General features: G+C 36.7%; 2 protein-coding genes across 2 annotated transcripts; one reads left to right on the top strand and one right to left on the bottom strand.

Moving 5' to 3' along the window:
• Nucleotides 1-2237: 2237 nt before the first annotated feature.
• On the bottom strand, nucleotides 2238-6307 carry LOC107570465 (cytochrome b5-like). The gene is made up of 5 exons (XM_016256699.1): nucleotides 6077-6307; nucleotides 5250-5378; nucleotides 2934-2963; nucleotides 2796-2830; nucleotides 2238-2631 (listed from the first exon to the last, which is right to left on the bottom strand). Exons 1-5 carry the CDS (start codon nucleotides 6209-6211, stop codon nucleotides 2547-2549), a joined length of 414 nt encoding a protein of 137 aa, XP_016112185.1. The 5' UTR covers nucleotides 6212-6307; the 3' UTR covers nucleotides 2238-2546.
• A 2078-nt stretch (nucleotides 6308-8385) lies between these two features.
• On the top strand, nucleotides 8386-23934 carry LOC107570461 (uncharacterized protein C18orf63-like). The gene is made up of 13 exons (XM_016256695.1): nucleotides 8386-8414; nucleotides 9238-9316; nucleotides 10471-10527; nucleotides 11660-11771; nucleotides 12674-12715; nucleotides 13112-13188; nucleotides 14030-14136; nucleotides 14344-14440; nucleotides 16162-16247; nucleotides 17604-17787; nucleotides 21158-21754; nucleotides 23739-23816; nucleotides 23923-23934. The coding sequence occupies exons 1-13, from the start codon at nucleotides 8386-8388 to the stop codon at nucleotides 23932-23934; spliced, it is 1557 nt and encodes a 518-aa protein (XP_016112181.1).
• Nucleotides 23935-24251: the final 317 nt, after the last annotated feature.

Below are 24251 nucleotides of genomic sequence, written 5' to 3'. Positions count from 1 at the left end.
TATCTCATATTTTAGCCCAAAGCAATGGTTTTAAGTTAAAAGTGTCTTAATGATGGATCTGTTTCTTACAATCACCAGATTAGGGTTTTTGGGTGCTTTCTCAGAGCTAGCTCAACATTTCTGAGCTATTCACCAATAGGTGTCAAAGTGATTTTTAGTGCATGTATGAAGTCAGTTGTCACTGATGCGGTTCATTACATTAACTATGAACATGATCCATATACATTTAACCACTAGAAACATCATGTTTTATCATCAGTAATCTAAATTTTCAGTTATTAAATATTTAATAACTAGTATGTGTGTGTGTGTGTATATATATATATACAGTATATACCTTGCTACATGTACTGTGTAACTTAGCGTCTGCTAAATGACTAAATAAATATTTTGCTTGGAAAGTGGTCCTGTTCTAGCTTTCTTAAACATAAATGCTACTTAGTTTATGTTATATAGTGAAATGACATTCATTCATATTGTCTTATTGTAAGTGTACAGGACCACTGTACATATGATACATAGATTCCCTATAAAATGTTACATTATAAAAATGCATGGAAATATTTTTTTTTTGACTAAAACAAGTTTCCAGAAAGACACAATCAGTTTATTTGTTTATTGGGACACAATAAAGCTGAATGATTTGACTGGTGCATTTCAGTCAACGTTACACTGTGTCATTCTCTCAGTCGTTAACATTAAGGTGGTAGCAGCACTGAAACAGCACTGAACACACTGTAAACATCTGGAAGGATGTTTCTATGGGAAAGCTGCTTGTATCTCACATCACATACAAGTATATTACATTCAGTTTTGTTAAAAAAGGGAATGTATAAGCACTGTTCATAGTGGTACACTGATATGCCTTTAAATGGCACATAAATGTGTAACTGGCACCCAAAAATACGATTATAACCGTGTTGCTCTTCACTACAGAAATGAACATGTGGTGACTTCTAGCTGATTGTCTAATTAAGCACATAATGTTATTTTTGGTTAGGTTGTGTACAATCACATTCTGAACATGTCCGGATCATATTTCCCCACAAATTCAAAAGAAAAATATGAATTCGTTTTGCATTCGTTTAACATATGAAAAAAGTTATTTTGATGACAATTAAAGAAATTCCTCATTATGATAATGCAAAATGTGACACTGTTATTTAAAACACACGCGCACACATACATATGACCCTAAAAATAATCTTTTTTGTGTGTGTGGGGGGGGGGGGGGGGGGTATGTATATCATTAGATTCATCCTGCTAGCAATGAATAATCTTGCAGAATATCCAGTAAATCTCTCAGAATTGGCATATCACTGACTAAATAATTACCTGATTTTGTTAAACAGTAACATCTTGCATCTTTTAACTCTCTGGTCCAAGTACAATCAACTTGCAATGACGTGAAGATTAACAACATTTCAAGTGAAACTAAATTATTTCTTTGAGGAACAAAATGTTGTTTTTATGCATGTGATAATATTCAGGATATTCTCCAATTCAGCATGGATGTTTCAAATGAATAAATGGTATCCACATAGTATTACACAACTGAAAACAATTATACAAATTAGGGCTGCACGATAAATCAAAATGGAATCGAGATTGCGATTCGACAGAAGCTGTGATTGTCGTGCGTATCTTTCAGTGAAGCACGGTTCTGTGATCAGCAGTAAATCTCCATCCGAAGGCCAGAGGGCCTCTCGCACTGAAACTCCAAATACACCTCGCAGAAGACACCCAGAAAATGCCTATCGCTGCAGCTGAATAAACAGAAGATTCAACTGCTTTCATTGATTCAACGTGACTAATAAAAACACGACTATGGCAATATACGGTTTATCTGAGTTCTTATTATTATAATTTTCATTAAAATAAAGTGTATTTATAATGCAATGCCTTTATCACTGCTTAAATACTATGAAATATGTTGCGTGCCTTATTCTGTGTAAGAAGCCACATCATCTCACAGAAGGATTTATTTCAAACACTCGACTGACGTTATGAAGTGAGTTTGGAGTAAAAATATGTTATTAAATGTGGTATTTTCACATGCTTTCAGATGGAGCAGCATTTACTTCACAGAGCCGTAGTTCACTGAGAAGCTATGCAAACAGCTGTCATTATCGCCAACGATTTCATAATCGCACAATAATATTGTCTGCAACTTGTCAGTGAACTACGGCTCTGTGTAGTAAATGCTGCTCCATCTGAAAGCACGTGATGATGATTTCCTGCTGATTACAGAACCGGCATTACTATCAAAATGCGCATAACAATCACATTCGATTAATCGTGCAGCCCTAATACAAATCAAAACTTCATCTTTAGTATGCATATTTATAATGCTAGATCTAAAATATCCTTTCATATATCATAAAAACATCTGCATATATCAGTATTTAAATCTCAAGGGATACGTGACGACAAACATTGAAACTAACACAAAAGTTGCCTTCATTAGTAGAATCTTTATGGTAATGGGAAAACCTGAAATGGATTATGGGTACTGTAGTTGTAGGCAGAGCGAGAGAAACATCCCATCATGCCTCCTCTGCCGTGTATGTACGGTACAGCAATGTGACGATTACTGCGGCGACAGCAGGTATCAACCAGTTTGACCACCAGCTGGAACAAGAGACCCAATGGAAGGTTTGGAACAAAGCACTTGGTAATTAGCTTGAATTATTAATTGGAATCTTGCTACAATGGAAAGTTTCTAGTGAAAATACAAGTTACAACATATCCACATTTCTTAAAAGCATAGTATTTGGTCATTAATTTGAACTTACCTTGTGGTTTCTTGTGCGGCTGGATCAAGTGATTCCTGTAAAACAGAAAACCAAATGCATGTCCAAAACAAAGAAAGCGCAGAGTTTTTTAAAATCATAAGCATGGAAAAAAACTATTCGAAAAAATTAATTACGTACTGGTGGTTTGGCAAGCTTGCCCCTGTCATCCTGCGAGAAAGGCATGAATAAAAATATCACAGGTGTTGCTGCCACACACTGACATTTTATTAACAAAGCAAATTAATTAGCATGTCTTGCAGAGCACACTCTGGCTAAAACACATAAATCAACTTTACAGTGCTTGTCAAAATAAAGGCCTGAGCAAAAATTACAATGTATATATGTATTTTATATAGCTATCCATAGTGTGTGTAAATATATATTTACACTACTGTTCATTCTATTTTAGAATGTTTTTGTGCTAACCAAGGCTGCATTTATTTGATCAAAAATACAGTAAAAACATATTGTTTTCTCTATGTGAATATATGTTAAAGTGTAATTTATTAGCTGAATTCCTGCAGTCTTCAGTGTCACATGATCCTTCAGAAATCATTCCAAAATGCTGATTTGCTGCTAAAAAAAAAATAAATCTTATCATCAATGTTGAAAACAGATCCTTTTTCAGGATGCTTTGCTGAATAGAAAAGTTCAAAAGAGTTCCAAAGAACAGCATTTATAGGAAACACAAATCTTTTGTAACTTTATAAATGTTGTACTGTCTCTTTTGTTCAAATTAATATATCGACTAAAGTATTTTAAAATATTTTGCTGAATAAAAGTATTACGTTCTTAAATATATATTAGGATTCAAGTAATCTCATCTAATACATTTATATATATAGTGTTATATATTTGTGTGTGTGTTTACATTTCTATAGGTGGTATTTCAAACGATTATTAGTATTATTAATATAATTTGTCTCATTCAAACTAAAAATAATAATTAAGTAATTCTTTTATTATCCAGTTTGCTACTTCACTTTTAATTCAGGAATCTAAAAGTCGTTCTCAATTCAGTTCTGAAAAAGTGCACAGCTCGTCTTCATTCCTGCCAAAATCTGTCTGATAGCATCTGAGCCGAATCCAGCAGCATTACAGATCCTCCAATAGGAATAAACATAGATTCCAGGTTCCTGATAGTATCTCGAACCGCTGTAGGTCTAGGAAAACATCTCGGATTTCATGAGATACAGCTATGAATCAATAGGTCTGATGCTGTCCAGGATGAAAAATCAAGACTTTTATTGGATCATTCCCAGTAGGGTTGTGACGGTGAGGAAATTTTCCCACCGGTTAATCGACGTGTGACAACACCGGTAATACCGGTATCACGGCGGGGGCAGGGCGGTCCTTCTTTTCCTCACTTTCCTTCCTTTTAAATAGCTTGTAAAAGCTGCGTGTGCATTTTACTTTCAATTTGAAATAGCAGCAATTCGAAGTAACACAATTGTTCATTTTGTTCGTTCGAATTTTCCCTCTTTTCCTCGCTTTTAAATAGCTTAAAAGCGCCGTGCGCATTTTACTTTCACTTTCGAATTAACGTCAAACTCACTTTAGCGTATATATATATATAAAACATAGAACTTTTTTTAACAAAACAAATAAAAATGCACCATGCTATAGGGCAGGCTATGCCTAATATAAAATAACAAATAACTTACATAAAGTTTAAATGTACAAAACTAGAAACAAGTAAACATGTATAATATATAACCTAATAAATAAGAAACGTAGAACGCTTATTAGCAAAACGAGTAGGAAAGCTCTCTCCTCACTAGAGAAATTAAATCTGATCTGTGATGCGACTGTCGTTCGGCACGCTGCATTGAGCAGCCGCGTTCAGTTTTTAATTGTAGTGTCTGTTCTTTTACTGAACTAAATTATTTTTATTACTATAAAAAATCAAAACGACGGTGGGGGTCGGTGACGCAGTGGGCAAGTGACGTAACCGGTGTTGCTGCTTAACACCGGTATAACCATTTATCGCGGCAAGCCTAATTCCCAGATATTTCAGGGGGAATGGGAAGCATGTGATTTATTTTATTTTATTTTTCCCCTAAAATCACATAGGTTCTCATTGGCATCCATTGGTGTGATCAGATGTCATAACTTCACGGAAATTCTAAATGGATAATGACTTAATGGCTACTCATGGCTCTTTGTATGCCAGCGCTGACTGATGGCTGCAAAGCAACACATGCAAAACAGACTTTGAAAAACATGCTAGGTGCAATTTAAAATTAGAGCCACTGAGAGCTCTCTAGCTTTTTTTTCTACTTTCAATAAGAGTAGAAATAGAGTATATTGTGAATATATGTTTGAATGTTTTTCTCAGAAAGCACACAGGAACTTCATCAGCTGTGTTTGACGCTATCTGATGTCTTAACGCTGCAACAAAAGGCCTTCTTCACACTATTGCTCAACAGTAATACTGCGCTCTGGCAGACTTACAGGATGCAGCTCTCCTATGACCATAGAGCTGGCCATCTCGCGTGCATCTGTCGAGTGGCCGACATCTTCAAAGCTCTCTGTGGCATCTCCACCCGCCTGCTCTCGCAGCACCTCCTCTCCACCCGGGTGCTGTGGACACCAGCAAACACATCAGATCATCCAGTTCAAACTCGCAGGCAAACCCAGTAATGCTTACTAATACTTAGCATGCTTATTGACCCCTTTGACCTTTGAAAAATGTTGCCTAGGAAATTATCAGTTGATAATGTCATGCAACTTAAAATACCCTGTGTGCACTTTTAGATCTAGCAAGAGTACTGTTACTAGATAAGACAGTTCTCTAGATCGAGATGATATGGAAAGAGGTGAAATGTCAGGTTTTATAATCCAATCACTGCGAGGTGCACCACAGTGTGTGGTGCAACTACGGCTTCCCTTTATATTAATCTGATCAGTCTTAAATCAAAAATAACTCTGCATTTTTTAATTAGTTATATTCAGGTTTCAACATGGTTAATGCACTAATGCTAATTTCACATCAAACGCATCAGTTAGCAACTGCTGTAATCAAATCTCTTCTGTCCAACTTTGACTTTCTAAATGTATGCCTTTATTGCGCTATATTAATGCATCATTCATTGCATTATATAATGCACATATATTTTAGTCCTATTATTATGCATTACACAATTCCAGTGCAAAGGTACTATGCTTTTTTACACAATGCATTACTAATGCATGCATTACACAATTCCAGACCGACGATATTTTAATGCGAATGTTTTAGCACTAACATTTATCATCTGAGGCTCTGTTTTAAAACATACCTCCTCGAGAAACTTCGTGACGTCGTACACTTTATTATGAATGATAATCCATGTGCTTTTAAAAGAGTTCCGCTCCTCCACCTCTGACAATCGATAATATGTAACACCCGTTCCCTCTGTTTCGTCGTTTTCCATTGGTTTGTTTAGATGTGTTAAATGTGTTCGGAAGGTTTCAGAAGCTCTGCTTGCTGATCGATCACCTCTCGTGCTTCAATAATACTCAATACCAACAGCTGCATTTCCCAACTCGCCAGGCAACGCCCATTCCGCTCCAGGCGAACTCTGATTGGATGATATCAGACCTGGGTTGCCTGGCGAGTCTGTTTTGATTGGACCGAGGGCTGTCAATCAGCTCACTGGGTCATAAGTTTCGGCGAAGCTCACGGAGTCACTCGGCAGAAGTTCACGAAAGTTCACGATAGCGTAGTTCTCACGCGATACGGAAGCGTTGCCGTTTATCGCATCACGTTAATCTAGCGATGCCCGTTTGTCAAGATGAAGTGGGTTGCCCTTAAAGCCATTATAGCCGCCTATTGTTGATCTTGTTTCTGTCAGATAAGAGTATGTTCACTGGAAACAGTGGCACGCGAGCTTCACAGCAGTGTTGCCAGGTCCGCGGTTTTCCCTCGTATTTGGGCTACTTTAATTAACACTTGCCGCGGGTTGAAGCGACCCCAATAACGCGATATTTAGCCCCTGGAATGCGAAATGTAGCGGGGGAACCCCACCAAAAAAACGTGCAATTTACCCACCGGTTAAATTGGGCTTGTTTTGAGTAGCGCTTGAGCGGGATTTGTTGTGAAAACCTGGCAACCCTGACTAACAGTTACCGCCAAAAGCTCGCGCTCTAGTAACATCACATCAGCACTTGTTGTTGTGTAACCTTCAGTTGAGGTAATTCTTTCTTTCTTTCTTTCTTTCTTTCTTTCTTTCTTTCTTTCTTTCTTTCTTTCTTTCTTTCTTTCTCTCTCTCTTAATTTCTTTCTTTCTTCGTGTCAGCACACTGTAAAGTTTCTTTCAGAGTTATGTTTCATAGATAGAGTTAGTCTTATCTGAGGTAATTACTGACAGAATATGCGCACAGTTTAATTTAGTCTTTGGACCAAAATAGTCACTTTAACCAACAATGACTTGCTTGGTTTTAATCCTCATCATTTTCTTTTCAGAATGAGTTCTTTGTTTTTCCTCAATCTTCCGGACCTGAGGAGTTTGTGTTGTGTAAATCTGTTCTTTGCGAACAATTGCGATGAAGGAGAAATGAGAAACAAACAAGTGAAGGCCTGCAGGTGAAAACACTCATATAATGTGTGCTGGTTATACAACTATATTTTTAGTTTGTCACACATTTATTAGATTCGTGATGGTTGTCTTATATTTAGAGGCTTGGCATTATACCTTTGACCCATAACTTACTCGATTTGTTAACTGCTTGAAACACTGGTTAACAATGCATTTAGTTTTTGAGATTGTATGGCTTTTTCTCATTTAGGGCCTTGAATGTGCAAAGTTTAGACTCGTAGATGTGTTTTGAAAAGGCTGTACAAAAGCATGCCAGGTTTTCATGCAATTCACCAAAAATCAGCACTTTGAATAAATAAAACCAAGAAAGAAAGCAATAACAATTTGCCATTTTACCTCACGAGGGTCTGACATAAAAAGGCAGAGGCTATATACAGTGCAAGGATAAAAACTATTTGCAAAAAAATACTATTTATGTACAAATAATGATACATACTGTATTTATACTTCGTTGTAATAGTCACTGCATGTAGACATAATAAAATAAAAGACATTTTTAACAAAAAATATTGGGGTCAAATTGACCCCTATCACTATACTGATATATATTATATCTCTTACAAGCTGCAATAGATTGTGTGTATGTTTCATGACTTTTCATTTAGTTGATTTTTGGCAAATTGCACGGTCAGTTTGACCTCCAATGCAAAAGGGTTGATTTTCAACCCAGCAGCAGGGTTAAGTACTGTATGTAAAACAATATCTCTACGGTTGCGGTCTGTGAAATCAGCCGGACAGACCACGAGGCGGTTTTCTAGAAAGATGAAGCGCGTAATATTTCGTTATCTTGACCTCTGAAGTGTCTTTCAGGGAGCTTGTTCTCTTGCATTCAGACATTGTTGCTTCTCCGGTGTTGGGCCATTTTGGGGGCATCACTGTTATAATGACTGTAAGTATGATAGATTTTATATTTACATCCAGCTTTTTTTATTATTGTTAATATTGGTAATGTGTGTGTGTATATATATATTTGTAATGGTGATTGGCTCCTTTGGTCTCATGAAGGAGAAATGAGAAACAAACAAGTGAAGGCCTGCAGGTGAAAACACTCATATAATGTGTGCTGGTTATACAACTATATTTTTAGTTTGTCACACATTTATTAGATTCGTGATGGTTGTCTTATATTTAGAGGCTTGGCATTATACCTTTGACCCATAACTTACTCGATTTGTTAACTGCTTGAAACACTGGTTAACAATGCATTTAGTTTTTGAGATTGTATGGCTTTTTCTCATTTAGGGCCTTGAATGTGCACAGTTTAGACTCGTAGATGTGTTTTGAAAAGGCTGTACAAAAGCATGCCAGGTTTTCATGCAATTCACCAAAAATCAGCACTTTGAATAAATAAAACCAAGAAAGAAAGCAATAACAATTTGCCATTTTACCTCACGAGGGTCTGACATAAAAAGGCAGAGGCTATATACAGTGCAAGGATAAAAACTATTTGCAAAAAAATACTATTTATGTACAAATAATGATACATACTGTATTTATACTTCGTTGTAATAGTCACTGCATGTAGACATAATAAAATAAAAGACATTTTTAACAAAAAATATTGGGGTCAAATTGACCCCTATCACTATACTGATATATATTATATCTCTTACAAGCTGCAATAGATTGTGTGTATGTTTCATGACTTTTCATTTAGTTGATTTTTGGCAAATTGCACGGTCAGTTTGACCTCCAATGCAAAAGGGTTGATTTTCAACCCAGCAGCAGGGTTAAGTACTGTATGTAAAACAATATCTCTACGGTTGCGGTCTGTGAAATCAGCCGGACAGACCACGAGGCGGTTTTCTAGAAAGATGAAGCGCGTAATATTTCGTTATCTTGACCTCTGAAGTGTCTTTCAGGGAGCTTGTTCTCTTGCATTCAGACATTGTTGCTTCTCCGGTGTTGGGCCATTTTGGGGGCATCACTGTTATAATGACTGTAAGTATGATAGATTTTATATTTACATCCAGCTTTTTTTATTATTGTTAATATTGGTAATGTGTGTGTGTATATATATATTTGTAATGGTGATTGGCTCCTTTGGTCTCAGAGCCTCCTGTGACCTTAGAAAGGAGAACCAGCCTACTTTATATCTCACAATTCACGCTCGGAATTGCAAGATAAAAATACAAGATTGCGAGATATAAACGGAGAACCTTTATTTTTATTTTTTTATTTTTTTAGAACTATTCCGTGGCTGAGAAAAAAAACAACAACAGCGAGATGATAAACTTAAAATTCTAAGAAAAAAGGCAGACTTTTTTTTCTGTCTGTCTTAGGTTCATGCAGGAAGAAAAGGCTGAAGAAATATTTGTGGTTTAGTACACTTAATTATTTTTGTCTCTCGATTGTATTCCTACATACAGTACATAGAAGGCAAATGCTCTTGCTCACAAAATAGTTTTCAGTGAAGTGTAACAATTATATTTCATGATGATTTGTATTAACGCCAAAATGGATCATTTAAAAAAAAATAAAAATAAATCAATGTCAGGCAAATATGATTTATATTGCTTTTCCTGTCAAAACATGTTATTGTTCTTCTTTTTCCCTCAGTGTTCGTGATATGTGCATCACCTTGCTTGAAGCTGTTGCATATGCGTGACTTTTCATGAGGGTGTGTGTGTGTGTGTGTGTGTGTGTGTGTGCGCGCGCGTCAGCACAGCTCGTGCAAAGGCATGTCCCGTGCGAAGCGAAATATGAGGCACATTCCACACACTCTGTCATCATCTCCTTTCCTGTCCTGAACTAGGGCCAATTAAATCAGCACTTACCTTCAGTAATGCCTATGATTTGAATCCGATGCACATTTTACAAATGTTGTGAATGTGCTGTCAGACTGCAGTGGGTGCACTGCTGAATAAATGAGTATGTTGTGCTTGTGTAACTCCTTGGCTTTTGTATTTGTGTAGCCAAAAGGGAAAAGCCTTTGTAGCGACACAACTCACTGAAATGAAATGAATGAAGTTGTGCGTTTCTTTTCACAAGTCTGTGATCACTAGCTTTGGTCTTTGTTTGATGTAGCATAACGTGAGTATTTTCTTGTTTAACTGTCCATTCTGATTGTTTTTGTTCCCTGCACTTTGTCTTAGATTAGATTTTACAAGAGCGGTATTACCCAGGCCTTTGCACAGAAACATGGTCTACAGGTGAGTTTAAAGACGTTTTTCTGAGGATATGTTTTGTCCAGAAAAAGGTCTCAAATGTTCATGTTGCTCCATGAGTTTGGTCTGATCCTACACTACTGACTTGCCTGAAGAGTGTCTCTCCACTGCGTCTGAACATACACTACAGTTCAAAAGTTTAGGGTCATTGGGATATTTTTTTTTTGAGTAAAAAAGAAAAGCATTTATTTGAAGTGTTTGTGTGTGTGTGTGTGTGTGTGTGTGTGTGTGTATATATGTATGTGTATATGTATATATATATATATATATATATATATATAGGGGATGCTCCGATCGGTATCGGACAGTAATCGTATTTTATGACTCGATCGGTACTCCCCAACTTGGCCGGTCTCGGGAACCGATCGCAATTTGATAACGTCAACACGTGACGACGTACATGATGCTTGGGGACATAAATGATTTGCCGCCACAGTCGTGTCATCACCCGGATCACATCCATCACATGGAAATGTTATGACGTTTAAAAATTAGCTGTTTGTTGTGTATGTTTTGCATGATGATATGATGAATAGGTGGTTCATTTTTAACGGCAGATTCAGTGATGTTAGAGCTGATCTGCGCCTCACTGCACACGTCTGCGGCGCGTTATGGCTCCACGGCCACCGGAGCTGATCGCGGCTGCTCTAGTCAGTGCTTATGTTTATCAGCCAGCCGCGGCACGTTTCTGAAGCGGCTCTCCGCTCTGCTTGGCTAAAATAGTCTTTTGGGAGTTGTCTACTCCGTATCGGCTGCAAAAATCCTGATCGGAGCATCCCTATTATATACGGTATGTGTAAATAATGTGATATTCTGCAGTAGATAATTATGTAAAATATTATATAGTAATAAATGACTGCAGAATTGCCAAGAATATAGATTTAGAAAGACTGAAAATTCACATGAATGAATGTAACTGTTCAGACTGAGGTGGCAATGCAAAACATCAGACCTGTATCTGATTTAGGACCACAGATACTAGAATCGATTTGTACTATTCAAACTGTTATGAATAAACCGATATGAGTCTCATATGAGCAAAAAGGTTTGGGCCACTTTTGCCCGCAGTGTTAAAATAGCATTTGTGCTTCTCATAATCTCTTTCTTTGTCTCGTAGTTCAACCCTCCTCAAAGGGTATTTCCTGCGGTTCTGCAGACGTGTTTGTCTTATTCTGTGACTGCTAGACTGGCCCCTAAATGGAACAAAGCAGGCCAATATCTTGTAGCAGGTGAGAAGCAGTATACTTACAAAAGCCTGAAACCTTTCCATGAAAAAAAAAAAAAGTCAAGCTGAATTTTGCCTGTGCATGGTACATGCAATAGAAATTCACAATTATTGCTCGCTGAATGTGAAGGCAGTCATTCACTAGTGTAGGTTGAGGGTAAAGTTCACTTTGTGGCTGATTTAGCTGGTGTGTAATCTTGTTCGCTTCACCTTGAGCCTTCTTTCTAGTGCAGACATGAGTAATTCATGTAGTCTAATAGACTGGATGATCCCTTTATCTTTGCTGAGCTAATATTTTTATTGCCTCAGCTCAAGGATAGCAAGTGTCAGCTCAGCCAAGTTTAACAGAAATGAGCACACACATTGAATTTTGGAGTTCATCAACGTTGTCATGAATTATGTCTGTGCCAGTTTAACGCACCGTAATTACAGTTACTAATTTTATGGTAATTAATCTGGAAAATGTGTGTGATGCTTCTAAAACAAGAGTCAATTAGCCGGTCATTCACTATTGTTTCTTATCCAAGATTGATTGCATATTAGATATTTTATGTATAAGTTAAAATGAGTGCATGATAAGATAATCAGACAGTTTGATGGCCTTGTGTTGGAGGCCGTTTCTTGAAAACGTGTGCGGTACCATCCTTGAGCTCAGTTAAAGCTGCATTCATGGCTCTCCGAAGTCTTTGGAGTTCTCTATCAAAGCCCAGCAGAGGGAATTCACCATAATTACAGCTCTCCTAGTGAATATGTGAGGGTATCATGTCATCACAAATTCTTCTTAATGATCTTACCAGATCACTATGCTCCCCCATCACATAGCTTTTAATGAATTACACAGAAATCTCAATGCAGTTTGTTTCTTCATCTTAGAGTAACAGTGATTTTTCCTTCCTTCTTTCCCAGGAAAAGATTTCCTCAGTGACTCTGGAAAACTCAATGCAGTTGGTAGGTGGGAGGCGTCTGTATACTTTGGCACGAAACGCTGCCGTTTGTGTTCACATTGTTAGACTCCTGATCGCAGGCAAGGAGTGACTAATGTGGTTGAGTACTTAAATGTATAGAAAAACATTTAAATGTACTCCTACTAGTGAAAACATGGTCTTTTTGTTCTGTTTTGCTCACTGTTAGCACGTTTCTGAATAATGTACTCCTTTTGTTTTATCTCAGAATCATTTATGCTTTCGGCGTCACGTTTTAAGCCACAGTTTCTCATGCTACGCTCCACCCTAAAGCCTAGATTCCTTTCAGAGTTCACTCAGTAACTGATGGTGACACAGACAGATGTTTTCTCATTCTCTCTGACTCATGCTCACATCTGTACTCTTGTATGTTCGTTCACAGTGCTTGAGCTGAGTATCACTGAGACTCAACTGTGTGTCAGTGTGGAAGCCAACACCGTCAGACTTCCTCCAGCTGTGGTAAGAATTCAAACACCTCCAGTCTGCGTTCACAATCTCCGTTCTAGCCTCTTATGACCTATGAACCAGTTTACTGCTGTTGTCATGCATTACACATTTGCCTCAGTTCAAGCCCTTTGCCTTAGTCAGTTATCTACCTTACATCAACCTGATTGTGCTGAATAAACAGGAGAAAAAAAAGCTTTTCTCTTCATTGCTTGTTACTTTAAATGACTAGTTGTGCCCAAGTGGTGTGCTTGTTATTTATTTTCATAACAACTAAGATTATTTAAAAATGAATGTAAATTATTTAGTATCTAACAAATTATTCAAATGAAATAATAACAAATGAATAATAAAAATTATTAAAATAGTATGCATATATAAATGTGCATAAAATCATTTTGAGTAGTCATTCATAATTGATTTATGATTTATACACAAATGTAATATACTAAAATACATGTAATACATCTATAATGTAAGTTAAATATTAATTTAAACTATTTGCATATAAAACTCTAAATAAATTGTATCAAATATAAATCGTATAATTCAGTAATTATATGCATGTCAGTATATCGATTACAAATATATTCATTTTTAAATATATAATAATATATTTCTACTATCTACATATACAACTATGATACATAGAGCATATATTTGCATAAAACATTTTTTGTATTTTATTTTAACAAATAGCTGCCTGTTAACACATTTTTGAAATAATAATTGACATAAAATGAGACCAGTTATTCAGAGTAAGACATGAAGTAGTCAAAGTTTGTATTGGATTGCAATATTTCTTGTTCCTGTTTCAGTGTGAGGTATTAATTCATGTTTGGCTGTCTTCTGCCAGATAAAGGATTTTGATATTCCTGCTCCTGTGGTGAAAAACTTCCTCTGCACTGATGATGCTTTGTTGCATACAGTGACGCCAAATAACTGGTGCCACATTCTGCCAAGGTGTGTGTTTGTATGCATGTGCAATCAGACTGCTTTATACTTTGTTCTTACACTTTTTCTAGAGCTGTACTGTTGCTCTGATGTACTGATGGGCATCATGGAGGGAAAAGGTCCTATTTGTAATCTCCTTTGTTGGCAGTGTTAGATTTAGACGCATTGAATTACTTCTCCTGCATTGTTTTTGTTTGTGTGTGTGTGTGAGAGCAGTATGAAGAAAGGCCAAATCATTAGCATCAGTCGCAGGATTCCACAGGAAAGCCCGTTCCAATCTTATATGGAGTTTCAAAAGCACTGGAGCAACATGGTAAACATTACCACCTGAAGAAACTAATAGCGCACAGCTCTCCTCAATAAGCCTCATGATTTGTTTCATGCCTATAGCACAAGTGGTGTTCAGACTTTGTGCCACATTTTAAAGGAATAGTTCACCCAAAAATGAACATTTGCTCAAGATTTACTCACCCTCAGGCCTTCCAAGATGTAGATGAGTTTTTCTTCATCAGAACAGATTAAATATAGCATTACATCACTTGCTCACCAGTAGATCCTCAGCAGTGAATGGGTGCCGTCAGAATGAGAGTCCAAACAGCTGATAAAAACATCACAATAATCCACACCACTCCAGTCCATCAGTTGTGAAGTGAAAAGATGCATGTTAGTCATAAATCCATCAAGGTGTTTCCTATGAAATGTTTTAACTTTAAACCAAATACGAGTTCATTATACATAATAACACTTCCTTCAGTGAAAAAGTCCATCCCATGTTGTCCTCTCACATCAACATATTTGTTTAGAACTGTTTGCTTGTAAACAGTGCTTGATTTGTGCATATTTCTCTCCTGATTCAGACAGGAAGACTTTTTCTCTGGAGAAGCAATATTATGGATAGATGACTAGTATGTTGGCCAGAATCAACGGTTTGATGTTAAAAACGCACTGCTTTTCACTAGACCGGTGTGGATTATTGTGATGTTTTTATCAGCTGTTTGGACATTCTGACGGCACCCATTCACTGCAGACCATCCATTGAGGAGCAAGTGATGTGAAGCTAAATTTCTACAAACCTTATGTAGAAACAAACTCATCTACATCTTGGATGGCCTGAGGGTTAGTAAATTGTCAGCAAATTTTCATATTTGGGTGAACTATTCCTTTAAAATGTTATAAGCAATAGCAATGCTTGCCTTAGCAATCAGCACTAATAATTGTGTAATGGTGGTGTTGAGTGACACATTATCTGGCTAACCACCAAATTCATTAGAATTAATCTCCAACAAATTCAGAACAGTTTTTCACTGCATTATTAAATTAGAGCAAACCATTTACAGCTCATTAGAGGGTTTCAGGCTTTTTGATTTATTCACAGGACTCTGGAAGTGTTACTCTCTCTTGCCAGTCTGTTAATTTTTGTGTGTGTGTGTAGCACTCAGATCCTCTTCTGTTTGGTTTAGAGGTCACAATGTAACCTTTGATCACAAACCGACTCCGTCATGGGGCTTGGCTTTATCAAACAGAATTTGTATGTATGTGCAGACATGCACGGTTGCCCATTTATATTGTATATTCACCATCTGCTCAAACCTAAATCACATCCAAATATTTTGTTTGAAAGTGCTTGCTTGCTTGCTTACCGATACACACTAACACAGACAAACGCAAGATAATCTGCCCATTAAAAAAAACTTAATGGCCTGGTTTCACAGACCGGGCTTAGACTAAGCCAGAGTTAGGCCACAGTTCAATTAGGACATTTAAGTAATTTTTATAAACATGCCTTAGAAAAAAAGTACTGGTGTGCATCTTGAGACAAAGCAAGGGCACTGACATATTTTAAGATCAATCTGCAAGTTTCTTTCAGTTGAAAAAGCTCAGACTTACATTTTAGTCTGGGACTAGGCTTAAGCCTTGTCTGTGAAACCGGGGGAACGTCACTAAACTGTATTAATGTTCCTGCCTCTCTGGAACTGTCTGTCTTGCTCTTCTGTCTGTCTGTTTAACTGTCTCTCTCTCTCTCTCTTGGTTTAGTATGGATATCAGCTGCCCACAGTAAGTGAAGAGGAAGTCATCTACTGCAGTCTGTACTTTAAACCAATAGGTGACAAGCTGTTCACGTATCCTTTAGAAATGTTTCTAGTTTATGGTCAGTTCCCTGTTGTTAATATATTGATTTCAGCTATGTTTAGCACAAAATTTGCTCTCAATAAACTTGCATTAACTTCTCAAAAGCACCAATTTATAATATTTTTATGCTTGTGCTTATTATTTTTTTTATCATCAATCTGAAGGCATTGTTGCTTGTAATATAAATAATTTTTCAAACATAAATTGTACTGCTGGATTACAAATTGAATGTGAAAAGTAGTACAGCAGTCTGTCTTGACTGACATTCATGCAACATGATAATGACACCTAGTGGACATGAGCCAGATAGGTATAGTAGTTGAGACGGCTTGAACTCTTGATCAGAAATCACATACTGTGCTGTATACACTGAACAATGCCAACATGTGAAACCGGTTGCATGATGCAACATTTCAAACATTAGTATGACACATTGTTGCCACGGGACCTTATTACATTGCATTAATTTCATTGGTAATGTACAATTATCTTATATTAAATATTTAATCAATTTTTGGGAAAATCCTGATGCCTGTACAATCAAATGATGGATCAAGAATGGGATGTTAAAAATTATTTCTTCTGGTTGCTTCATATGTCAAGTGTTGTCAATATGTTCATATGTCAATGTCAAGTGTTTTAAAAAGCTGCATTTATTTGATCAAAAATGCAGTAAAAACAGAAATATTATTCCAATTTAAAATAACTGTTTTCTATGTGAATATATTGTAAAATGTAATTTTTTCCTGTGATGCGCAGCTGTATTTTCAGCATCATTACTCCAGTCTTCAGTGTCACATGATCTTCAGAAATCATTCTAATATGCTGATTTGCTGCTCGAGAAACTGCTTTCACTGCTTCATATTTTTATGGAAACCGTGAAAAAAGAAAAGCATTTATTAGAAATACTGTAACGTTTCATCAGTTTAATTCATCTTTGCTGATAGTTAGAAATAGTTTTAGAAATACTTAGATTTCTACAGTACTCTACACAATATACAGTACATGCACTATACTGAAGAAATAGACAAAGTAGGAGACTTCATATATGTTTCATCCCAGTGCAATGAGCCCCAGAACTCTGGGAATTCACCCTATTCCCAAACATGTTTCTCATTATTAATATTACATAACCCCCATTTTCACATTATGTGCTAGATCTCTGCACATAATGAATCAGAACTGCAATTACATCACACTTTGCAAGGACAAATGAAAGATTATAAACACCCCATACATTTTTTGTTTATCATGCTGCGTTTGGATCTTATTTATTTATAACCGCATTGTTCTTTGTTTTTTCTATGTTGGCAGTCAGAGATAAATATCCTTGACTTCCTGCTCAGATATCCATTGTGCTGTATCCGCACTCAGCCGGTACAGTGCTCTCCCAGAGTGGACCTGCAGGGGGTGCTGGGAACCTTCAAATCAGATCTGCAGGCCGGACTAGAGAGTGTGTGCGGTTTGCCAGTGCGGATGACCTGCGAGCCTTGCTACTACACCAGTGAACTGAACAGACCAGACACTCAGGTACTGCACACACACACACACGCGCGTCTATAAACAAACATGCCGTCACTTAGCTTTCTCTCCTGCTTCTAGCAATAAAGTAGCAATCAATTGAATTTGACATCAAGTACTCTGCTGCTTAGTATTACTTCTGACATTGCCCAGTTTGTTATGGCTATGCTCATCAGTGGCACAGATGCAGCTGGATGTGTTGCTTTATGGATGTTCCAAAGCCATTGAGATGCACGTGTTATCCAGATTTTACACTCATGTTGTGGATTATGCAGACTGTAGAAATCCCAAAAGAGACGGCATCTCAAAACACTTCACTGCACATGCAATGCTTATTAATGAATACAACTTCCAACAAAACCAGAAGCATCCACTTCAATAGCAAACAGCAAGATTTAGTCAAAGTCGTGGCTTTGAGGGTGGTGCACATACTCTGAGGGGATGCACAGTGGTGTATCAGTGACCCAGATCAGGCGCATGACATTTCCTCATCACAGTCCCCCCTTCATAGTTTCCTTTCTTTACTCTCATTGTCTATACAAAATGCAAAAGATAAAATTTATATGCAAATAAACAGATCAAAAACTCATCTATTGGCCTAAATTGGTTCTTTGATCTGCTTTGAGGACACATCGTCAGCCTTAGCTATAATATCAGTTTTCTTTTTCTTAAAGATAATATTTTAAAAGTGACATTTCATAAAATTGCAAACGTTCAAAAATAAAGACCCCTTGTTTAGTAGATGAATGACAAAATCTTAAACTTTCTCAAAATATAATAACTTGCCTAAACTCACAGTGAAAGTGGAGGGAATTACATCACACACATATGGGAAGTGTTTATATGGACAGTGAGCAAAGTGGTGTGCTGTGGTCTGCCTGCTAAAACAATCCTTGAGTTTGCTGGATAATTGACGCTTAACATTTATTACATAGAATACAAGTAAGAGTTTCCAATACCTGATACTACATTAGATCATCTCTTCCTGTTAGTTGTTGTTGGCAGATGAATGAGTCTAAAAGTCAGCCAGATGGTTTAAGGTTTAATTTATACTGGCCAGAGCTGAGGGTTGATGTTATTAAACTTTGACAAATGCTGTGAAACGTGATTTGAAACGCTATATGTGCCGTTTGTTAGTACAGATGGAAAGCTGGCGCAGAGGACGCTTTCATTAATCTCATAGACTGTAATGATTGATAATGGCAACATTAGGCAGCGATGATTAACTGACTGGTTCATTTATGTTGGATGTACAAAAGCATACTAGTGCCAGCATCGTTATCAACATACATGTTCAGCACAAATAATTGTTTAACTAAGAGGAACCTTACAGATTTCGTTATCGAGAAGTGATTTTTCCATGTATCTGAGAAAGCTCACAGATGTGGAGGTAGAGTCAGTCTGCCATAATATAACAGGATGTTTTGGGGTAATTTAAGTGTTGCAATGCGTGTTGGTGCAATTCTATATTTTAGTAATAAAATTAAATATTGAAAATGTCTATTTTTTTATTTCTAATAGTCCTTAGCCATCTTCAAGAAATGACTAAAAACACATCTGTTCTTTATTTGACCCTCTAACTCTATTCTATTTGAATTCTACTTTATCTATTTATCTTATTTGTTTATTAAAATAAAAAACTAACACTAGCTTTCTATTTTTTTTCTATTCTATCTACTTGTTTTTCTTTTTGTGTGTGTGTGTGTGTATATATTTATAAATATTAGAGCCCGACCGATATATCGTTTTGGCGATATTATCGGCCGATATGAGCCTGTCGCCGATATATCGGTATCGGCGAATATGCCGCCGATATTAATTTTTTTTTTACAGAACATATCATGCAGATAAAATGCTTGAAATGGTGTAATTACTTAGTTTGTCCAGCAGAGCGCGCTCCATTGTTTGCTACTGGCGACCTGGATGAAATGTTTTAAAGCTTAAGTCAATGGAAAACCATTGAAACTTTGAACGCCCATATCTCCGTAACGGCGCGGCGATTCCGCACCAAATTCGGGGGATCCCTTCAGCTCGAGGAACCCTCTCGAACGCGAATCGAGTGTACGTCTCGAGGCCCTCTTTTGAATGAAACCACCGCCACGTCGATAGCCCCCGGAGTTCGAGAGTTATGGGTGGTTGTGGAATTTAAAACTGGTTAGTGTCTTCTGCTAGTAATCAAATCATTTAAAAAACTATCTGAACTGCTAAATAACAGATTGGAGATTAAAATAATAGCAGATTTGTCTAATTTTAAATGAATAATAAAAACTGAGATATAAAATGTACTTAAGCCAGAATTTAAATGTTACTATGGTCAAATAAATATTCAAACCACGTGTGTTACAACTAACACCCCGTTACTTTGTGCATCGCACTCATCGCAAGTTTGTTAAATTGTAAAATGCCCTTACATATCTCTGTCACCATTATAAGTGTTTGATCACATTTGAGTGATCATTGCTAAAAATGTGTTTATGTGTGTGGATTGTTTATATATATATATATATATATATTTATATATTCTGTTTATGTATATACTGTATATAGTACCAGTCAAATATTTGGACACACGAATGGGAAAGTGTCCAAACTTTTGACTGGTACTGTACTATAATATACACACAGAATATCGGCCGATATATCTGTATTGGCCTTCTTTTTTTATTTTTTTTTTATTTTTTTATTTTTTATTTTTTTACGCCCTAATATCGGTATCGGCCCCAAAAAACCCATATCGGTCGGGCTCTAATATATATATATATATATATATGTATGTGTACCCTGCTACGTGTACAGCGTTAGGCTAACCGAGACTCATCATATGCACTTATTGTTCCTCTTTTGCTAGTTTTGACTGCTTCTATTGTCCTCATTTGTAAGTCGCTTTGGATAAAAGCGTCTGCTAAACGACTAAATGTAAAATGATTTAAATATAAATGGTGTAGTTGTAGTAGATTATTTATTTTTAAAAATAATCCTATAATAATTTAAATTAATAATAGGGAAAAAAAGCCTCAATTTTACAGTTGATTTATTACATAAAATAAATGTAGTATTTTATAGTTGAAATGTATATGTGGTATAATTTATAAATATTTCACATAATTTTGTCAATTTTGGCTCAAGATATCATGTCTGTAGTGTTACCCAATAGAGTTTTATGTATTGATCGATATCTTTTTAGAGTAGTGATAATGATAATTTAAGAAATCTGAAATTTCATGAAGGTATAATGGTAAATTTAACTTCAGTGAACCCTATAAAAGTAAAAAAATGTTTAGACATTGGTGGTTTGTATCACCACAGAATCAACCATATGTGTGCACTTACACAGGAAATATTTCCCTATTCACAAACTCCTCTTTCCTTACATTTCTAGTGCTTTGGGCCCCTGCCTGTAAACGTGACAACAGAAAACAGCAGCAGAGCTGTACTGAACCAGCTTCCCAGCAGCTGCCCACGCGACGCAGTGCAACACCGCTCCAGTCAGTGTGACTCAACTGGAAAACAGACTGAAAAGAAAAAGAGATCCAGTTTGGATTCATCTGTTGACCAGAAAGGCTGGATGTCCTCCAACTTGGCAACTCGGTCCTCTTCCTCTCCCACTAATGTTAATTTTACTCCCATCCAGTCACAGTCTGCACTTCCAAGACCAAAGCTTGTGCCAATCTTCAAAAACAAATCACACACCCGCCATGTGAACGTGACTGAGATGCTTGCAGTGAAACGGCAGCAGGGGCCGGAAGAGCAGAAGCTGACAGCAGTTAGAAGGCCTCTGTCATCGTCTTCCAAACCCCACTGCTCCACACCATCAGCCTCTTCTAACCAGTTCTCCAGGCCTCCAGCCCCGGAGCGGATGACTTTACCCTTTTCTAAGAGTAAGGAAAAGACCAACAGTGGAGTCACTGGGATTCTCCCTCCTCTGCCTTTAGTACAGATGCAGCCCCAAATCATGCCTGAGATCCCCAGCAATAGAGTAAGTAAGCCATGCAAACAAACAGCAATCTGTCCTGTACCAAAAACCTGTTGGATTTCTTAGAGCCCTATGAAATCCATTAGATTTTTTCCCCAATTCCATTAGATTTTATTTGACTATTTATTGGTTAAAATGTTAGTAATCAAAAAGCCAATGTCCAAGAAATTATTAAACGTATACCATTTAATTTATTACAAGTTTAACAAAAATACAATTTTTAGGGCCCAATAAAGCATGTTTTATCTTTTCTCAAATTCCATTATATTTTCCCAAATTCTCTGTCTTCTGTTTTAATGGTTTAATTAAATGTTAATAATCAAAGCATGTCTAATTAATTGAAACTTCAGAACTGTATGTATTTATTTATTAGAAAAATGGGGCCCTATGAAATATTTTATTTTAAATTCGTTGTGTTTTAATTTTTCTGGATGTTTTATCAAATTTTTTATAATCAATTTACTCTCAGAAATGGTGGTAATCAAATGAAGGCATAAAACATTACATTTTAAAAGATTAAGGGCCAGATTTACTGACAGTTTGTGCCAGCTCAATCCCAGTTTTGTCGTTTTAAAAACGACTGTCAGGATTTACTAAAGACACGCAGTGAGAAATTAGCGATAAAGTCGTGGATGGGAATTTTTGCGGCTGACCTTGTATATGCATTTGTAGGAGTGTCCATTTCAGATGCAAAATTTAAGGGAGGAGAGTATTTAAATAAGTCACACAACATGATTTACTAAGGTTTGCAGTAGTCGATTTACTGGTATTTGTGCCAGTATTTATCACCCAAAAAAAGCATATATTAACTCATTTTGTGCTTAACATGGATGAAATTGTTGCTGTCAGGAGGAGGCACCACAGAGAACAGAGAGTGTGTGGTAGAAGGGAGAAAATGTTTTCCACTCATTAATTTATTTGGATGCCAGAGGAAGACATTATCCGAACATATCCTTATGCTAATTTGCACTGCTCTTGGTACAGTAGATTGCGTTGGTCATTATGGAAATGAGATGTTGCGTCTGCATTCTTTAATTTGCGCAGTCAGTAGATCACCCGCAGAACTTTCCACTCCCATCAGTGATTTTATGGAACTGCGCTCTCGCAGTAGTTTGCCTTGTTTAGTATATCTGGCCCTAAATTGTTAATAAAATAAAAATTATGCAATTGTTTTTACTTTTTAGCAATCAAGGTGCTGCACAACTGAGGTTTGCAGTTAAAATTAAAACATGGAGGAAAAATTGTGGTTATTCCTTAAATTATTAAAAATCAATACAAAATTATTATTATTATTATTACTACTACTACTTTGAGTAGTACATTCTACTGAATGTATTATCTCACAATTTCTTCAATTTAAACTAAACATTTTGTTGTGAGGTGTCTGTGTATGATATATGACAATAGATTTTCTCAAATGAAATTGTAAAATGCTCATGAAGTGACTATCAGAGCATCTCATGTCCTCATATAATGAGACGGCAGATGCTGAAAACACCTCTGGTCTCACGCACGCTTGCTTATGTGTGTAGCAGACAAAACTGCAGTGCTTATTCACACAGAGACATGCAGAACATGCAGACTTCATATTTAAATATTCTTTTTGTGATTTTAATATTCACAGACACTTTGACGTTCTACAGTAAATTCGTTTTTTATGACCGGATTCTGTGATTCTGTCCACGTTTTCTGCATTGCGGAACAGGGCCCTAATTTCTAATCAGTTAAACTTACAAAAACGGAACTCCTTAGCAAATGCATGGTAAATTTTGCACAGGCAAGCATGGCTTACATTTTCTCATGTAAAAATTTAGCTTGCAACTTGCTGTATTTCTCATGGGACATCTTACACACTTGGCACGAGGCACAGATTTAGCAAGACTAGGCAAATTAAATGGTGCCGTTTCCTGAAAATAATTGATGAACCTACATGAATGATTAAATCTAGTGTAGTGCTTCTAATGGATCCTGTCTCGACATCTTTCAGGGAGACACGTTTGAGTCAAAACCAAAGAAGCTCAAACAGAGTGTACAGCATGTGGAAGTGTATGCGGCAAGCAATCAGGTACTTTGGCATATCTAATAGTCTGTTCTGTTTTGTTTTTTTACATTGCACATGTAGAAAATTTACCACAGAAATAGTCTTCATAAGGGCATCTCATTATCTTTAGTCAAAAACTTAGTTCGAGCGTTGGCGTCGTTGCCGTGTTTCACTTTTGCAGGGCAGAACAGTCTGCGATAGTCCAGAGCCCAGCAGTGTGACTGCTCATTGGCACACTTAGTCTAAATGAAAACATTATAAGCCTGGCATGTGTTCATGGTTTTGATTGGATGTCATTAAGAGAGAAGATAAGCTCCTATTTTTTCTTTATGATGGAGGCTACTAACAGGTGCAGCCATATAAAAACTCATAACATACCCATGGCTGGTTCATTTTATGGCTTGATGGGTGACCTTGAACTGTAGGAACAATAACAAGTGTTCAGCTCTTAGCAGAGTT

The sequence above is a fragment of the Sinocyclocheilus grahami genome, unplaced genomic scaffold, assembly GCF_001515645.1.
Source record: "Sinocyclocheilus grahami isolate Dianchi unplaced genomic scaffold, SAMN03320097.WGS_v1.1 scaffold1462.1, whole genome shotgun sequence".
NCBI lineage: Eukaryota > Metazoa > Chordata > Actinopteri > Cypriniformes > Cyprinidae > Sinocyclocheilus > Sinocyclocheilus grahami.
The sequence above is the reverse complement of the archived record's forward strand: the minus strand, read 5'-3'. Positions and strand labels throughout refer to the sequence as shown.

Excerpts from the sequence above, each read along its gene's own strand:
- LOC107570461 (XM_016256695.1), top strand. The coding sequence starts at position 8,386 with ATGAGAAACAAACAAGTGAAGGCCTGCAG. Across the intron at positions 8,415-9,237 it reads AAACAAGTGAAGGCCTGCAG|GGAGCTTGTTCTCTTGCATT; the intron begins GTGAAAACACTC and ends AGTGTCTTTCAG. Across the intron at positions 11,772-12,673 it reads AGGCCAATATCTTGTAGCAG|GAAAAGATTTCCTCAGTGAC; the intron begins GTGAGAAGCAGT and ends CTTCTTTCCCAG.
- LOC107570465 (XM_016256699.1), bottom strand. The coding sequence starts at position 6,211 with ATGGAAAACGACGAAACAGAGGGAACGGGTGTTACATATTATCGATTG. Across the intron at positions 2,964-5,249 it reads TCATAGGAGAGCTGCATCCT|GATGACAGGGGCAAGCTTGC; the intron begins GTAAGTCTGCCA and ends CCTTTCTCGCAG. Across the intron at positions 2,632-2,795 it reads GCCGCACAAGAAACCACAAG|CTGGTGGTCAAACTGGTTGA; the intron begins GTAAGTTCAAAT and ends CTCTTGTTCCAG.